Genomic DNA, 13,007 nt, shown 5'->3' on the forward strand with positions numbered 1-13,007 from the left:
CTTCCATTTTACTTTTGTCATCAGAGAGGCTTTGCCTAAACATAAAGGGCCATTCATATTGTTTCAGAAGATTTTTCTGAGACTTCTAGGTAAGGTACAAACTATAAATAACTGCTCAACTACTTAGTCATTCTTTAAGCCTGCAGGTTAAGAGTTTCTTTCAAAATACTGACGTGGTGAAAAGCTTCTTGTGTTACATTCTTAAACCTTGGGTAATTAGATTGCTTAACTGAGTGTCTGGTAATCTCATAAATAGCATGTAACCACATTATACAACAGGGAAATAATCTTTTTCTTGGTGAATTTGACGTGAATGGCCAGCATCAGTAATAAATAAGCTCAGGCCATACCTTTCTGTCCATCCTGAATGCAATAGATGTGCAGTCAGAATACCAGGGTGTATCAAATCCTGTGTTTTGCCAGCTTTGTTACTTGTTAGAATTCCTGTGTGCCTGGAAATAAAACCAAATAAGGGAAGCTTTAAACAAAGCCATTCTGGATCTCCTCTCCTTTGCTGGAGCAGGGATGTCTGTGGAAACTGGGAGCTGCTGTACTGTCCCTGGCCTGCTAGTTACAAACATTTCTTAAGACAAAGTTGGAGAGGCATTGTCAATGGAAAGAGACATGGAAGATAACACATCTGAATGTGATGGAGAAGAGCAAGACTTTTGATCTAGTAAGGAGCAATACTGAATGCTGCATTTTTCGAAGCAGATCTTGCGTACTTGATGCCTGTTCTATAGATCATTTTTCTCTTACAGTGATGTTGAAGATTGGCTGAAAGATAAGCTTCAAATAATACAAAAGCTGACAGAGGGCATAGGACACCTTCCACTGGCATTTGGCAATGTGAGCCAACTACGGCAGGGAGCTGGAGGCAGCGATCCCTGTGCAGCTCATGGATCGTCACTCACTGACCTGTCTGTATGTGAGCAGCACGCACCATCCTGGGCTGCTGCTCCCAATCTGCAGCACAGATGGGCACACAGGGTTTGGAACATTGGTACAGAAATACTCAGATTCGGAAAACCTGCTCGTTCTGTTAAGAAAAGTAGGCTGATCTGAAGATTTTAATCCAAACAGGAGAGAAATGTGTGCAGGAGGGGTCTTCAAGTGCGCAGCACACCAGGGAGCCCGGTGTTGGGGGGCTGCAGGAAGTAGTGGCTCTTGTCCCTTCTCTAGATTCACCTCCAGGATTTGACTCTCAATATACCAAAACATGAAGAGTCTACAAGTTGAAAAAGACGTAAATATGCGAAGCCCTTTTTTTTTCCACTCAACCTCCAGCCGCATCTGTGACAAAAATGTGCGCCTCCCAACTTCGTGAAGTCGCCATCCCCTGCCCAGCGCTTTGCTGTTCCAGGAGCGCTTCCACAGGCGGGAGCCCCCCCAGCCGGCAGCCCCTGACGGAAGGCTCCGCAGGGTGGCGCCGTTGTGCAGCGCGGCCGCCGCAGCCTTCACAGGGCCGAGCAGAACCGGGCGGCCGTCCCGGCCCGGGGGCGGCGGGCGGGAGGGCAGCGGGCGGGGTGGGCTCCTCGCACCGGGCTCCTGCAGCAAGGTGAGTCCATGTGCGAAGGCTTCAGTTTCGCTGCGATTCCAGCTTGATTAGTTGTTTTTAAAGCGAGAGAAGGGACAGCCTTTAGCATCGTTTGCTGCAGCTGTTCGCCTGCTCCCCTGTCACTGTCCTAAGTTTTCCTCTCCGCTCTGCAGCACCCGCCTGTGCCAGCGGGCTCGGCTGCACCGGGCTGTGCCTCAGCTCTGGTACAGCAACCATCTGTCTGCCCAGAGAGCGGGAGGCCGGTGGGAGAGAGAAAGGGTTTTGCCTCTGCTGCTGTGAGATTGGTTTCAGCATGCACATCCTGGTTTCCCTTCTTCCTAACTTTTCCTCGCTTTCATAACCACTTGTTTGTGTTCTGCTATTTACCTCACTGCAGGGCCTGGGGTGGGTGCCTGTGTCTTGTGCTCATGTGGAATCTATTTAAGACCCTTTGCGGGGCCTCATTCCAAGCTATGTGCCCTTCAACCTAACTCCAGAGCAGCAGTCTTGGCTTTTTAAGAGACTCGTTTAGAGTCCTGTAACACATGGGGAAGCTGAATGAAAAAAGCCAGGGCTGTATTGTTAAGTACAGAGTGGATTTGTGTATGCTTTGTCTTTTCTTCGCTTTGTGTTGACAAGAAAACCTAAATCAGAGGAAGGAAAATATGCAAAATAAGTTTTGATGGCAAAGCGAAGGAACTTGAAATCGGTTTCTGGAGAAGAAGAATTTGCTGTCTCTGGTGCATGGCGATTCGCTTTCCTGAGCCTGAATTAATTCCCAGCAGGGTGCAACTTGACAGCAGAGTTCATCCTCCTGAGCGCCAGCAGATGGGGCACAGCGACGGTGGCTTTGTCTGCCTTGGAGCTGCAGGTTGCCTCTGAGGTAAGCTGTGCTTGCAGCCCTCAGCTCGTTTATGCTTTATGTTACAGGATGTACTAGAAGTAAGGCTGCAAAATTCTGTTATTGTTCCTTAAGGGATTTAAGAATATTTTCCTATGACATAACCTGCAGGCAAAATGCCAAAGTTTTAGCTGATAGATGTAATTGGTCCTACAGCTTCATGAGAATTCATATAGCCATTAATAATTAGTTGGAACACTGTCTTTAGGGCAGTTAATCAGTTTCCCTCAATCTCCCTTTTGACAGATTTGGAATATATTATGGAGAAGAATCAGTCCTTGCATAAATCTAATAAAATGGAGAATCATATATTGTGTCTGGGGGCTTAATTTCTGATTGTAACTACATAAATTAACAGAAAGCATCTCTCAGAAGAAAATGTTGTGTCTTACACATTGATTGAGTTATAAATGCATTTTTCATGTTCTTATTGTGAAATGGAGGTCAGTTTAAAACATACTTTCAGGACTGAAACAAATCTCTTGGATATAGGTCCTCATCCATCAGATTGGAATGTCTCACAGGGCTTTAGTTTCCCTACATTCAACAACCTGAATTAATTGAATTCAACAGCACAATCTCATGTCAGCAGAAAATCTGAATCTATTTCTAAAACGTGTGTGCAACAGATAAAGTTTTTGAAGGCTGTGCCAGAGCTGTCTCCAACATAAAACTTCTGATTGACAGAATAATAGCACAAGTGATAGTAACGTTACTGTTTCAGCAAACTGGAAGTCTAAGGAGGGAGCAAAATTTGTGTTTACTTTAGAGCAGAATCTCTTGAAGACGAAATAGCCGAAGCTGAAGACAAACTTAAGGATTAAGAAACATCCATGCGTAGATCAGAAAAGTTCACTGCTAACTCATTATTCTTAATTATTAAGAAATTAGGAAACTCTCATTTACACCTGTAAAGATTTAAAATCATCTGAACAAGCTAATAAAGTCATCCAGGAAGCTGAGCTCATTTCCAATATTAGAATAAATGCTGTGTCTACAAAAGAGGTGAGTTCATAGGAAGCCGATGGCAAATTGTTTCCCTAAGTATTCAAAGGTTTGTTTGCCATTTTCAAGAAGCACAAAAGAAGTGATCTTGTAGCGTTGAATCAAGAACTCTTGTTTTTTATCACTGAAATACTTTCAGTAAATTAGAAATGCTGAGATTCAAATTTGCTAGCTTTTTTTCTGCTCAGTGCTTGTCTGTGATCAAAAGAAGATTCTTTAGAGGACACTGGTCTAATCAGTGAATCTTTTATTTACATTAAGTTGTGATGCTTAGGTGAAGAATCGTATCCTTGTACCATACTTGGTACAATAATGAATTCCATATCATATCCCTCAAAAATATTGGTATACATCTTAATCATCCCGTGGCCAGCAGGGACAGGGAGGTGATTGTCCCCCTCTACTCCGCTCTTGTGAGGCCCCATCTGGAGTACTGTGTCCAAGTGTGGAGCCCGCAGTACAAGAAAGACAGGGAGCTGTTGGAGAGGGTCCAGAGGAGGGCCACTAGGATGATCAGGGGACTGGAGCACCTCCCCTGTGAAGAAAGGCTGAGGCAGCTGGGTTTGTTTAGCCTGGAGAAAAGAAGGCTGTGGGGTGACCTCATTGCAGCATTTCAGTACCTAAAGGGAGCCTACAGAGGGCAGGGGAATCAACTCTTTGAAAGGGTTGATATGTGTAGGACGAGGGGAAATGGTTTTGAGGTAGGACATCAGGGGGAAATTCTTTACCTGGAGAGGTACTGGAACAGGCTGCCCAGAGAGGATGTGGATGCCCCGTCCTTGGAGGTGTTCAAGGCAAGGTTGGATGGGGCCCTGGGCAGCCTGGTTTAGCATTAAACGTGGAGGTTGGTGGCCCTGAATGTGGCAGGGGTTTTGGAGATTGATGATTCTTGAGGTCCCTTCCAATCCTGGCCATTCTATGATTCTGTGATTCTGTGAAACCTTACAAGATCTACACTGTGCTTCCAGTCTGAATGTAGTACCTATAATTTAGCTCCTCTAACCACCAAACATCCATGGGTCAGACCTGGAGATTAGGTACATATACATCTTTGTAGCAGTCACAGAAAAAAATAAAAAATAGACTATGTTTCCTCACTTATAAAGGCAAAAGGATAGCAAAGGCTGATATAATGAGTAAAAGACAGCAGTCTTTCAAGTGTATGCAGTAAGTGGAGTGGAAAATATTCTTACCCCCTTCCACTGTTAGAGAATTCTACGTTTCAATTTATTTTTCCTACTATGCAAGTCTTTTGTGGAGCTCCAGTGATTACCTGATCAGCTAATTCTGTCCTGATTGTAATGCATTACACCACTTCTATACAGGAAGGGAACTTCCTCCTTAAAGCCAAGCTAAATAAGGAGTTTCTGGGCGGAGTTGTCTTCTGAACAGCCTAGATAAAAGCTTACCAGGATTTACAGAGCCTCAGACTGCAATCAGCATGAACTGCAGCGTGCCGGACAGAGTGCTGCTCAGCTGCGCCATGGAGAGACAGCTGGATAGGCTGTGCCTCCAGTTTCTTTGGGACTTTGTCAGAGCAAAAGAGACATTAATCAAGTCACCGTTTTTTCCAGTGTTGTTTTCTTTTACAGCGTACATGGCTTTCTGTCTTCCTTTTATTGCACTGGATTTTTTAAGCACTAGATTGCCAGACTTGAGAAAATATAAAATCCAGCCACAGAGCTATCCAACTCTTGGAATGATGGTGCCTTGCTTTATTCAGAGTGTGTATCACCATGTTGTGTGGATTTTCCCAGTGACATTTCTTCACTGGTACTGGAAACCAACGAATCTACCGGTGATAGCTCCAGAGCTGCCTCAGGTCCTGCTGCAAGTAGGAGTTTGCCTGCTTCTGTTTGATTTCGAATATTTCTTGTGGCATTTGCTTCATCACAGAGTGCCTTGGCTCTACAAGACCATCCACAAGGTGCATCACAAGCACGTATCGACATTTGCTCTTACTACGCAGTATTCCAGCGTGTGGGAACTGCTGTCACTGGGATTATTTGCTGCCATCAATCCATTCCTCCTTGGATGCCATCCTTTGACAGAAATGATTTTCTTCCTTGTCAACATCTGGTTGTCAGTGGAGGACCATTCAGGATATGACCTTCCGTGGTCAACTCACCGACTTGTGCCTTTCGGTTGGTTTGGAGGAGCACCACATCATGATCTCCATCATCTGAAATTCAAGTCAAACTATGCTCCTTACTTCACCCACTGGGACAGACTCTTTGGGACATACACAGAGTCACATCCTAATTAAGAATATTTGCCTATTTGCCTGTGGATGAATTTTTTGTTGATAAACTATACTAGGACATTAATTTTTCAAAGCTATACAGAAGATTGTATATTTGAAGCTACTTATAAAGTCTATGGCTATTTATAACAAATCCTTTTAATATATGTATTTGTTTGTATACTTGGAACTTCCTATGTTAAATGACTGCAAAAGGGATAGTAAATATCTGTTACTTGAGTTTGTTTGTGTAAAAGTGTAAAGAGATGTTCTCTCTTCTTTCTAGCTTTCATAAAGCATTTATTGTTTTACTGTATGATGTTTATACATACACCATAAAAAATGATTTTACTGCTATAAGATGGTCTGTGATGTAAACAGAGAAGGTACACAGCGTGGATTTTGTGGAGTTGAACCTGCCGGGTCATGTTAATCCACACTGATGTTGTAAAAAAAGGCTGCCAGGCAATCAGTACTAGTTTGCTGACTGTGCAATAATTTTGACATTTGTGTTTTAAATCTTGATGTTCCTTCTGTTTTTAAATAAATACAGTCCTTCCTTTAAAATTGTTATGTTTCAGGTTATTCATTCTTCTGTTCATATTAGGAACGTATGTGACTCCTTTTTCATAGGTGTAGTTTAATTCAGTTTTAGAGGTAGGGTTTTCTCCTTAAAATATTGTTAATTTATTTCAAAAGTGAACCAAATACCTTTTTTTCTTCAGAATTGTATTATGGTTAAGTAAATTTTGATTTGGGAGAAACAGAATATTGGATAATGCAGTTTAAAAGTCAGGGTGAAATTTCGTTTTTACATCTTGGGGAAGCTTGAATTATTTTCACTAAACTTACAGCGTGAGAACAGAACATTAAGCAGCCCCTTAATGAACAGGAACATTCCCAGTGTCAGTCCTTCACAAACACACCAATTAATTAGCACTAGCATGTAAAAGCCTTACAAGGAATAGAAAGAGAGCTTCTGCAGAGTAAGGGATATTTCATTTAGATTTCAGAGGAGTACAATCAAAACCTGGAGGATCCTAAAGCACAGAGTGACATGGCTGCATGTTGATGGAGGAACAGTTCTATGTAAAATAGTAGCCATGAAGTCTCACAGGGCTCCCACTGAAAAAAGGACCCACATGAAGATATAAGTAAATCTTCAGTGCTTCCTTCAGCAGAACCCACATGGGTTTCCCATGTCTGCTGTATGCCATTTTAATGCTGATAACCTATCCTGTGTTGCTAATAAGTTGCTCAGGAAAGTGATAGGAAAAGAGCAAGTGCAAATAACATAGAGAATGTGTACTGAATGCCTATGCATCATCACCCACAAATGTATCTGTTGTTCTGGTCAGTCCAGAAGGTTTTGTGGCCTTGTAGAGGCTATTTGTCCAGGAGAATGAAGAGCATTTAGTAATTCCCACTCTGTGAATATTTAGGGAGAGCAGTACTTTTGGACACTGCATCTTTTAGATAACATGAAATAATGATGATGAACTTCTTAAATAGTATGAAATGCTGCAGTCATTACTTCATAACTGTCTTAACTCTCTGGATATCACAGAAGTGCAACACTTTTTCAGTGGTAAAAGCATGACACAAAATAGCATCCTGAGAACAAAAATGGAGACTGAAAATGATTACAGAACTGGAATTTTGTTATGAGTTTATTCAGCTGAAGGAACAAATTCCAAATCTTTCTGATTATTATAATTTTAAGTATTTTGGGGTGTGCTACAAAGAAAAGTAAATTGGCTTTTTTTTTTTTTTTTCTTTTCCAAATGCAGGAGGCAAAATGCAGTCTCTGATTTCTTTGAGCTGCTTAGCCATCTTGAGGCCATTTTGAGGTATCCCAAAGTTACCCTCTCAGTTCTAGAAATCCCAGCTAACTCAGATCAGCTATTACTGAACATCTGGTGTGGATGCTCTGTGGTTTTAATGGGTTATGCCATATAATATAAGCATTTATGTAACTGTGCACTTTAATAGCCTGTTTTATGTACCATTGACTCTCTAAGCAAAGTAAAGGCTGAATTTGTTATGTCTCTATAAGAACCTAAGAGTAAATGCCACAAGAAGAGTTGTAGCTGTACTCATAGGGATTATTATGCTTTTTATTTGTGCCTGTAAAGCTTAGCAGTTGGTATAACAAATACTTTAATGCTAGAGAAGGAGTCTTAATCACCTGCAGGCAAAACAGGGATTGCAATTATTACGTCAAGAGAGAGAGTCACATTCAGAACTGACAGCAGGAAGGAGTCTCAAAATGACAATGCAAAGAGACGATCCTCTTCATGAGAGTTCCACCTTCTTCTTTGTTCTTTACATCCCAACTGTTTGCATGACTTCACAAAGATGCCAAGAATGCATTTCCTCAAATATGGAAATTTTCCCCGGGTTGTATCAATACTGAACTTCTTGCCAATCAGATCTGGAATCTTGTTTTAAAGGCTTGTTATTGCATGAGCTTGGAATACAAATAAAATGTCAAATGAAAATTTTCCAAGTATGGCTTATTTACATTCTGCGTTACAAATCTGTGTCATCATGAGATGTTCTTTCTTAACATACCTTGTCCCTATTTCTTCAATGCTTCATAGGTAATACAAGCTTTAAATCTCAAGAGGTTGAAATAGTTTGTTGAAATAGTCTGTGGGCATTTTGAAGCACATTCTCCAACAGTGCACTATAATATAACTGTAGATGTATATATGAGAAAAAATTCTGAGCAGAAGACCCAGGCAAACATGTAACCTCAGGCTTATGCAATTTAATGAAAAGCAAAATAGAAACAAAAACATATACTGGAGACAAAAAGGCAAAACAAATAGAAATTGTTTTTTTATTCTGTTTTTGTTGAACATTCAGCATATTCTGTTTCACCGAGTGTGAGAGCATAACAAGTTTTATGTCTTGATGACTGGGATTTTAAAACAGGATTTTACAGATATTACTTCCTATATTTCCATTTCCCCACAGTCTTACCACAAGTTTTCACCAGGCAAATGGAACAGTGTAACATTGCCTTGTAAGAGTTTATGTCACACAACCAAAACCAACTTTCCATCTTCTGTTCCAAAATTCTCCTAGCTTCCTTCCTCATTATAACATGGTGTGATTGTGCCACGGACTTCCTACCTAATCTGCTGGAAGTTTAGCTGTCTCTTGTGATTTATTAGCAGATAGTGGATGTTTGCACAGATCTTGTAAGCTGTAAAATGCAAATGAACTGCATTTAAGACTCTAGGCTTGTGTGCTGGGCTTTCTATGTGCCAGTGTGCACAAATGTTTAGGCTGGTCCTGCAATGCTCAGTATAACCCAACCCGAAAGTTATTTGTCACACAGTCTGGAGTTGTGTTTATTGTAACATTTTCCTTATTAAAAAAAACAACCAGACTGTTGATTTCCAGAAATTCGAATGTGTTTCTAATTTGTGGAAATTTGAAGTGGCTCAGGACACACACACACACACACACACACACCAAACACAACTAATAAAAGCATTCCAGAATTTTAAAGGAGTCAGAATTCATATAGAGAGGCTTTTAGCTGTGAAAAATAATGCTGAGCTTTTTTCTTTATCTTTTTTCTTTTTTTAATTTTAAGATTCTTTTAAATCTTTCTTTTCAGACTTTCTTCTTTTTAAAAAAGAAGACTTGAAGCTTACTAGTCACCTCATCACCTGAACTGTACAGCTTGCCATAATCAAGGCTATAGATGCGTATAGAGCAGGGAAAGGAGAGAAAGGACAAATCCAGCAACCTGTAACAGGTAATTCCACCTTTGATCTGCACACATTCAAATATACCTTTGTATTGTCAGCTAGAACATTAAGTTAAAAAAACAAACAACTGAGCATTAAGATGTCAGGTTTTACTTATGGAAAACCAAGACATTCGTTTTTATTTCAATGTAAGGAGTGAAAGCATAGTCTCCAACAGATACACAATTTAGAGAGCTGTGGAAAAATAGATAACCAGAATTTCTAGGAAGAGTTTAAATAGTACATCCTTTCATTTGCCTTCGGAACTGAATAGCTAGCAGTCTGGGGAGGTTTGATAGCCCAGAGTCTAGGATGAGCTATTGAAAATCTGTTTTTAAGCTGATGTGATATAAAAATCAAAGTGATATGAAAAAGTACTGCTAAGAACCATATTGATGTAAAGCTGTTCATATGCTTTTTCAGAATTTACAGAAGCTGTAGACTACAATCTTAAGAAAAAACATAGTTGGGTAATTACAATGTCCCTTTAAGCGATTATTTTAAAAACTTCTGGAATTACTCTGACTCAACAGTTCATCAAGCTAGCCAGAAGAAAAAAAAAAAAGAAAAAAAAAAAAAAAACAAAAAAAAAAAAATGGGAATGACATAGATGCATAGGATTGGAGCAATTAAACACTATGTGTATGCTCTGCTGATGGCAGAGCTTATAAAACCTGCAATCTCAGAGGTGGCCTTATCAGCTGCTTACAGAGAGAGCAAATGATTACCAGCTGCCTTCCTTCCTTGATGTATTCAGTGCCTTCTGCACTGCTGTTCTCTGTCTCTGGTGCTCCTAAACACTTCTCAGCTGTTGATGGCCTCCTTTCAGGAAGCTGATTGAGTGCTGCCAGCTGGATTGCCAGTTTTGCAGTGTTTCTTCACTTAGGCAGTCAGATGACTATTCCCTCGTGCCTGGAAAAAGCCAGCAGTTGAGAACAAACTAAATATACTGCATACACAAGCCTGCTTGTGTGTAGGGGCTTATACCTCACAGCCTGTTCTGAAACCCGTCTCTATAGTCCAGCACTTGCCTCTTTCCTTGTGTGCTCAGCTCCATGCAGGTTGACCTGCAGTTCAGGTAATTTTCTGTGTTAAGAGCCTCCTGCATTGAGACAATGCAATTTTCCTCTCCTTAGCCCTAGTCTTGGGAGATCATGGTTTGTGTGTATGCTAGTTGAAATGGCCTTAACTCATGTAAGTATGTGGATGGTAGTGGCTCAAATGCTTCTGTTTGTGGTCTCTCCAGAGTATGAGTGTTAGGTCCTCTTGTGAGGACTTTGAACAGATGCCTCAGGCTTGATCGTGCCACATCCAACCTGGCCTTGAGCCCCTCTAGGGATGGGGAACCCACAGTCTCTCTGGGCAACGTGTTGCAGTGCCTCACCATCCTGTCATTCTGGTATGGCCAGTCCAACCGACTGTACTCAGGAAAGCGTGAGGAAGAATAATGGCTGTGGTGGAGAGGAAAGCCAAGGAGTGTTGAATGCCTGGCTCCATGGTGTTGACTAGGTCCAGCCCCTGTTCCTCTGCTCCCACAGCTGTAGTCTGCCCTGGTCTTGACAGCACTCAGTTCTTCTTGCAGCTTGCTTGTGGGAATCACTTCTTCCATTGGCAGCCTTTCTGCCCTCCTGGCCTCTCTCTGTGCCGGGTAGTTTGGGCACAATTGCTAGCAGGTGACTAACTAGGGGGCAATTCAAGTATGTAGTTGTATGTAGCAACCCTCTTCTGGAAGTGTCACACCAATACTTAACTGCTATATTTGCTTCCGGACAAGGCCACTTCCCCAGGGCCTGCTGCTCTGGTTTCTTTGCATCATGAAATTAATTGTGCAGGTTAGTCCACATGCTACATACAACTTCTGCTTTTCTCTTGCACTTTTTTTGACTCAGACTGGTTCCTTGAGTAGCTGGACCATTTCTTAGAAGAAGAGCTTTTATTTTCCTCTGCATGTGACACAGCAGAACACTGCTTTCCTCTGAAAGCTGATGTACACAGTTCACTTTCTTTGTCATAACAAAAGAGCAAAGTTCTTTATCCATGGAAACGGCTAATTTTCTACGTTTCTTTTGCCTACAGAGCACCAGTTTATTGTTTCATAGCTGATCTCTCAAGGCTCTTAATCCATAGAGTAATGGGATAAATTAGTACACGCATACCAGCTTCAGGACTGTTTCTAGAAGTTAGCCATGCTGACAGAAACAAATGATGATAACAGAGGAAAATAAATATCCAGTCTAACTTTTCTGACTACTTTAGCAAAAAAATTCAGTTGCATGTTTTAACCTACTATGCCAAGTGGGTTTCATAGTACCTGTGTTCCTGGGGGCTGCACTGAAGTTTTAAACCAAGAGATGCATAAGCTTTAATGTATTTTATGAAAGCTGTATTCTTGTCTTTGTTATCAGGATTTGATCAAAACTTCCTCAATGTAAGCATCTAAATTTGACTTAGCTATCACTGATCCTTTCAGATACCTGAAAAGCTGATGTGTGTTACCTGCAAAGCACTAATATCCAAATAAGATGAGTAATAATGAGACATTATTTATTTCCCAATGCTGTTATTATAGATCTTGGTTATTTAATATAGGTGCAGTGCCTACTGAGGAATAAAATTTCATTGTGCAAGGTTTCTCTGAGAACTGTTGATTCATATGTGCCACGATTTACAATACTTCTGCCTTCTAATATAAAAATTGCTCACAGACGCATAGGAAAATACTAATATAGGAACCAAAGCAAGGTTTGAACTTCAGTCATGTTCAGTCTAATGACCTTTGCCAATCGGTTCTGGGAATAATTGGATTTTAATTCCTCTTGAACAGGAATTCCAGGATGAGATTATTAAAAACGGACGTGTTGCAGTTCCAGTGATTGTCCAGCAATATGTGAGGTAGTCTCGGGTAGTTTGTATGTATATTCATTATATATATATAACTATGGTATATAATATATGATATGAGAAGTATGGAGATGATAGTAAATCAGAGTTGTGGCTGGTGGTTTCACAGAGGCAAATCTCTGCACACCTCAAAGAACCAAGAGGGAGCACTAGTTGGGAGAATGGGGCTTATGTGCTCAACCTCAGAAGTGACCTCAGGGTTTTCCTCTGTTGAGACATGCTGACAAGAGAACAAGACATCTGAAACTTGTGTGGTGGCGATAGTGCCATTTTTAGCCCAGTTTCAGAAGGAAATGGTCTTTATGCAACTGCAGTGTCTGTCAGGGTCTTCCAGAACAGAGCAGAGGGGATTGTAAGGTAGTAAGTGCTCATGAATTTTATGAAAATCTTTAGCTATACAGAAGAGAGAGAGGTTTACAACCCCAATTTGTGAGAAGGCAGGGAGGAACAGGCCTCTGTGTGAATATAGTCTGCGAGACCCTTCGAGAGTGTGCAGCTCCAGATTAATTGTAGCCTGTAGCATCTCTTCTTTGGATAAAAGTCTGAATGAGACAGAAGAGTGACAGTATAGTGGAGAGGGAGTGGGAATAGGTGGGTTTGGGGGATGTGAATAAGGACTATGGGACAGTACAGAAGCATGCAGGTAGCTAGAGA

At 41.1% G+C, this 13,007-nt stretch overlaps 1 protein-coding gene across 1 annotated transcript; it reads left to right on the top strand.

The window, feature by feature from the left end:
• The first annotated feature begins 1,538 nt into the window (after positions 1-1,538).
• On the top strand, positions 1,539-6,252 carry CH25H (cholesterol 25-hydroxylase). Its single transcript, XM_052677377.1, has 3 exons — positions 1,539-1,558; positions 2,323-2,420; positions 4,769-6,252. The coding sequence occupies exon 3, from the start codon at positions 4,885-4,887 to the stop codon at positions 5,707-5,709; it is 825 nt and encodes a 274-aa protein (XP_052533337.1). The 5' UTR covers positions 1,539-1,558; positions 2,323-2,420; positions 4,769-4,884; the 3' UTR covers positions 5,710-6,252.
• Positions 6,253-13,007: the final 6,755 nt, after the last annotated feature.

This window comes from Tympanuchus pallidicinctus, unplaced genomic scaffold, assembly GCF_026119805.1.
Source record: "Tympanuchus pallidicinctus isolate F22 unplaced genomic scaffold, pur_lepc_1.0 scaffold16, whole genome shotgun sequence".
NCBI lineage: Eukaryota > Metazoa > Chordata > Aves > Galliformes > Phasianidae > Tympanuchus > Tympanuchus pallidicinctus.

Coding starts and splice junctions, on each gene's coding strand:
- CH25H (XM_052677377.1), top strand. CDS start 4,885: ATGAACTGCAGCGTGCCGGACAGAGTGCTGCTCAGCTGCGCCATGGAG.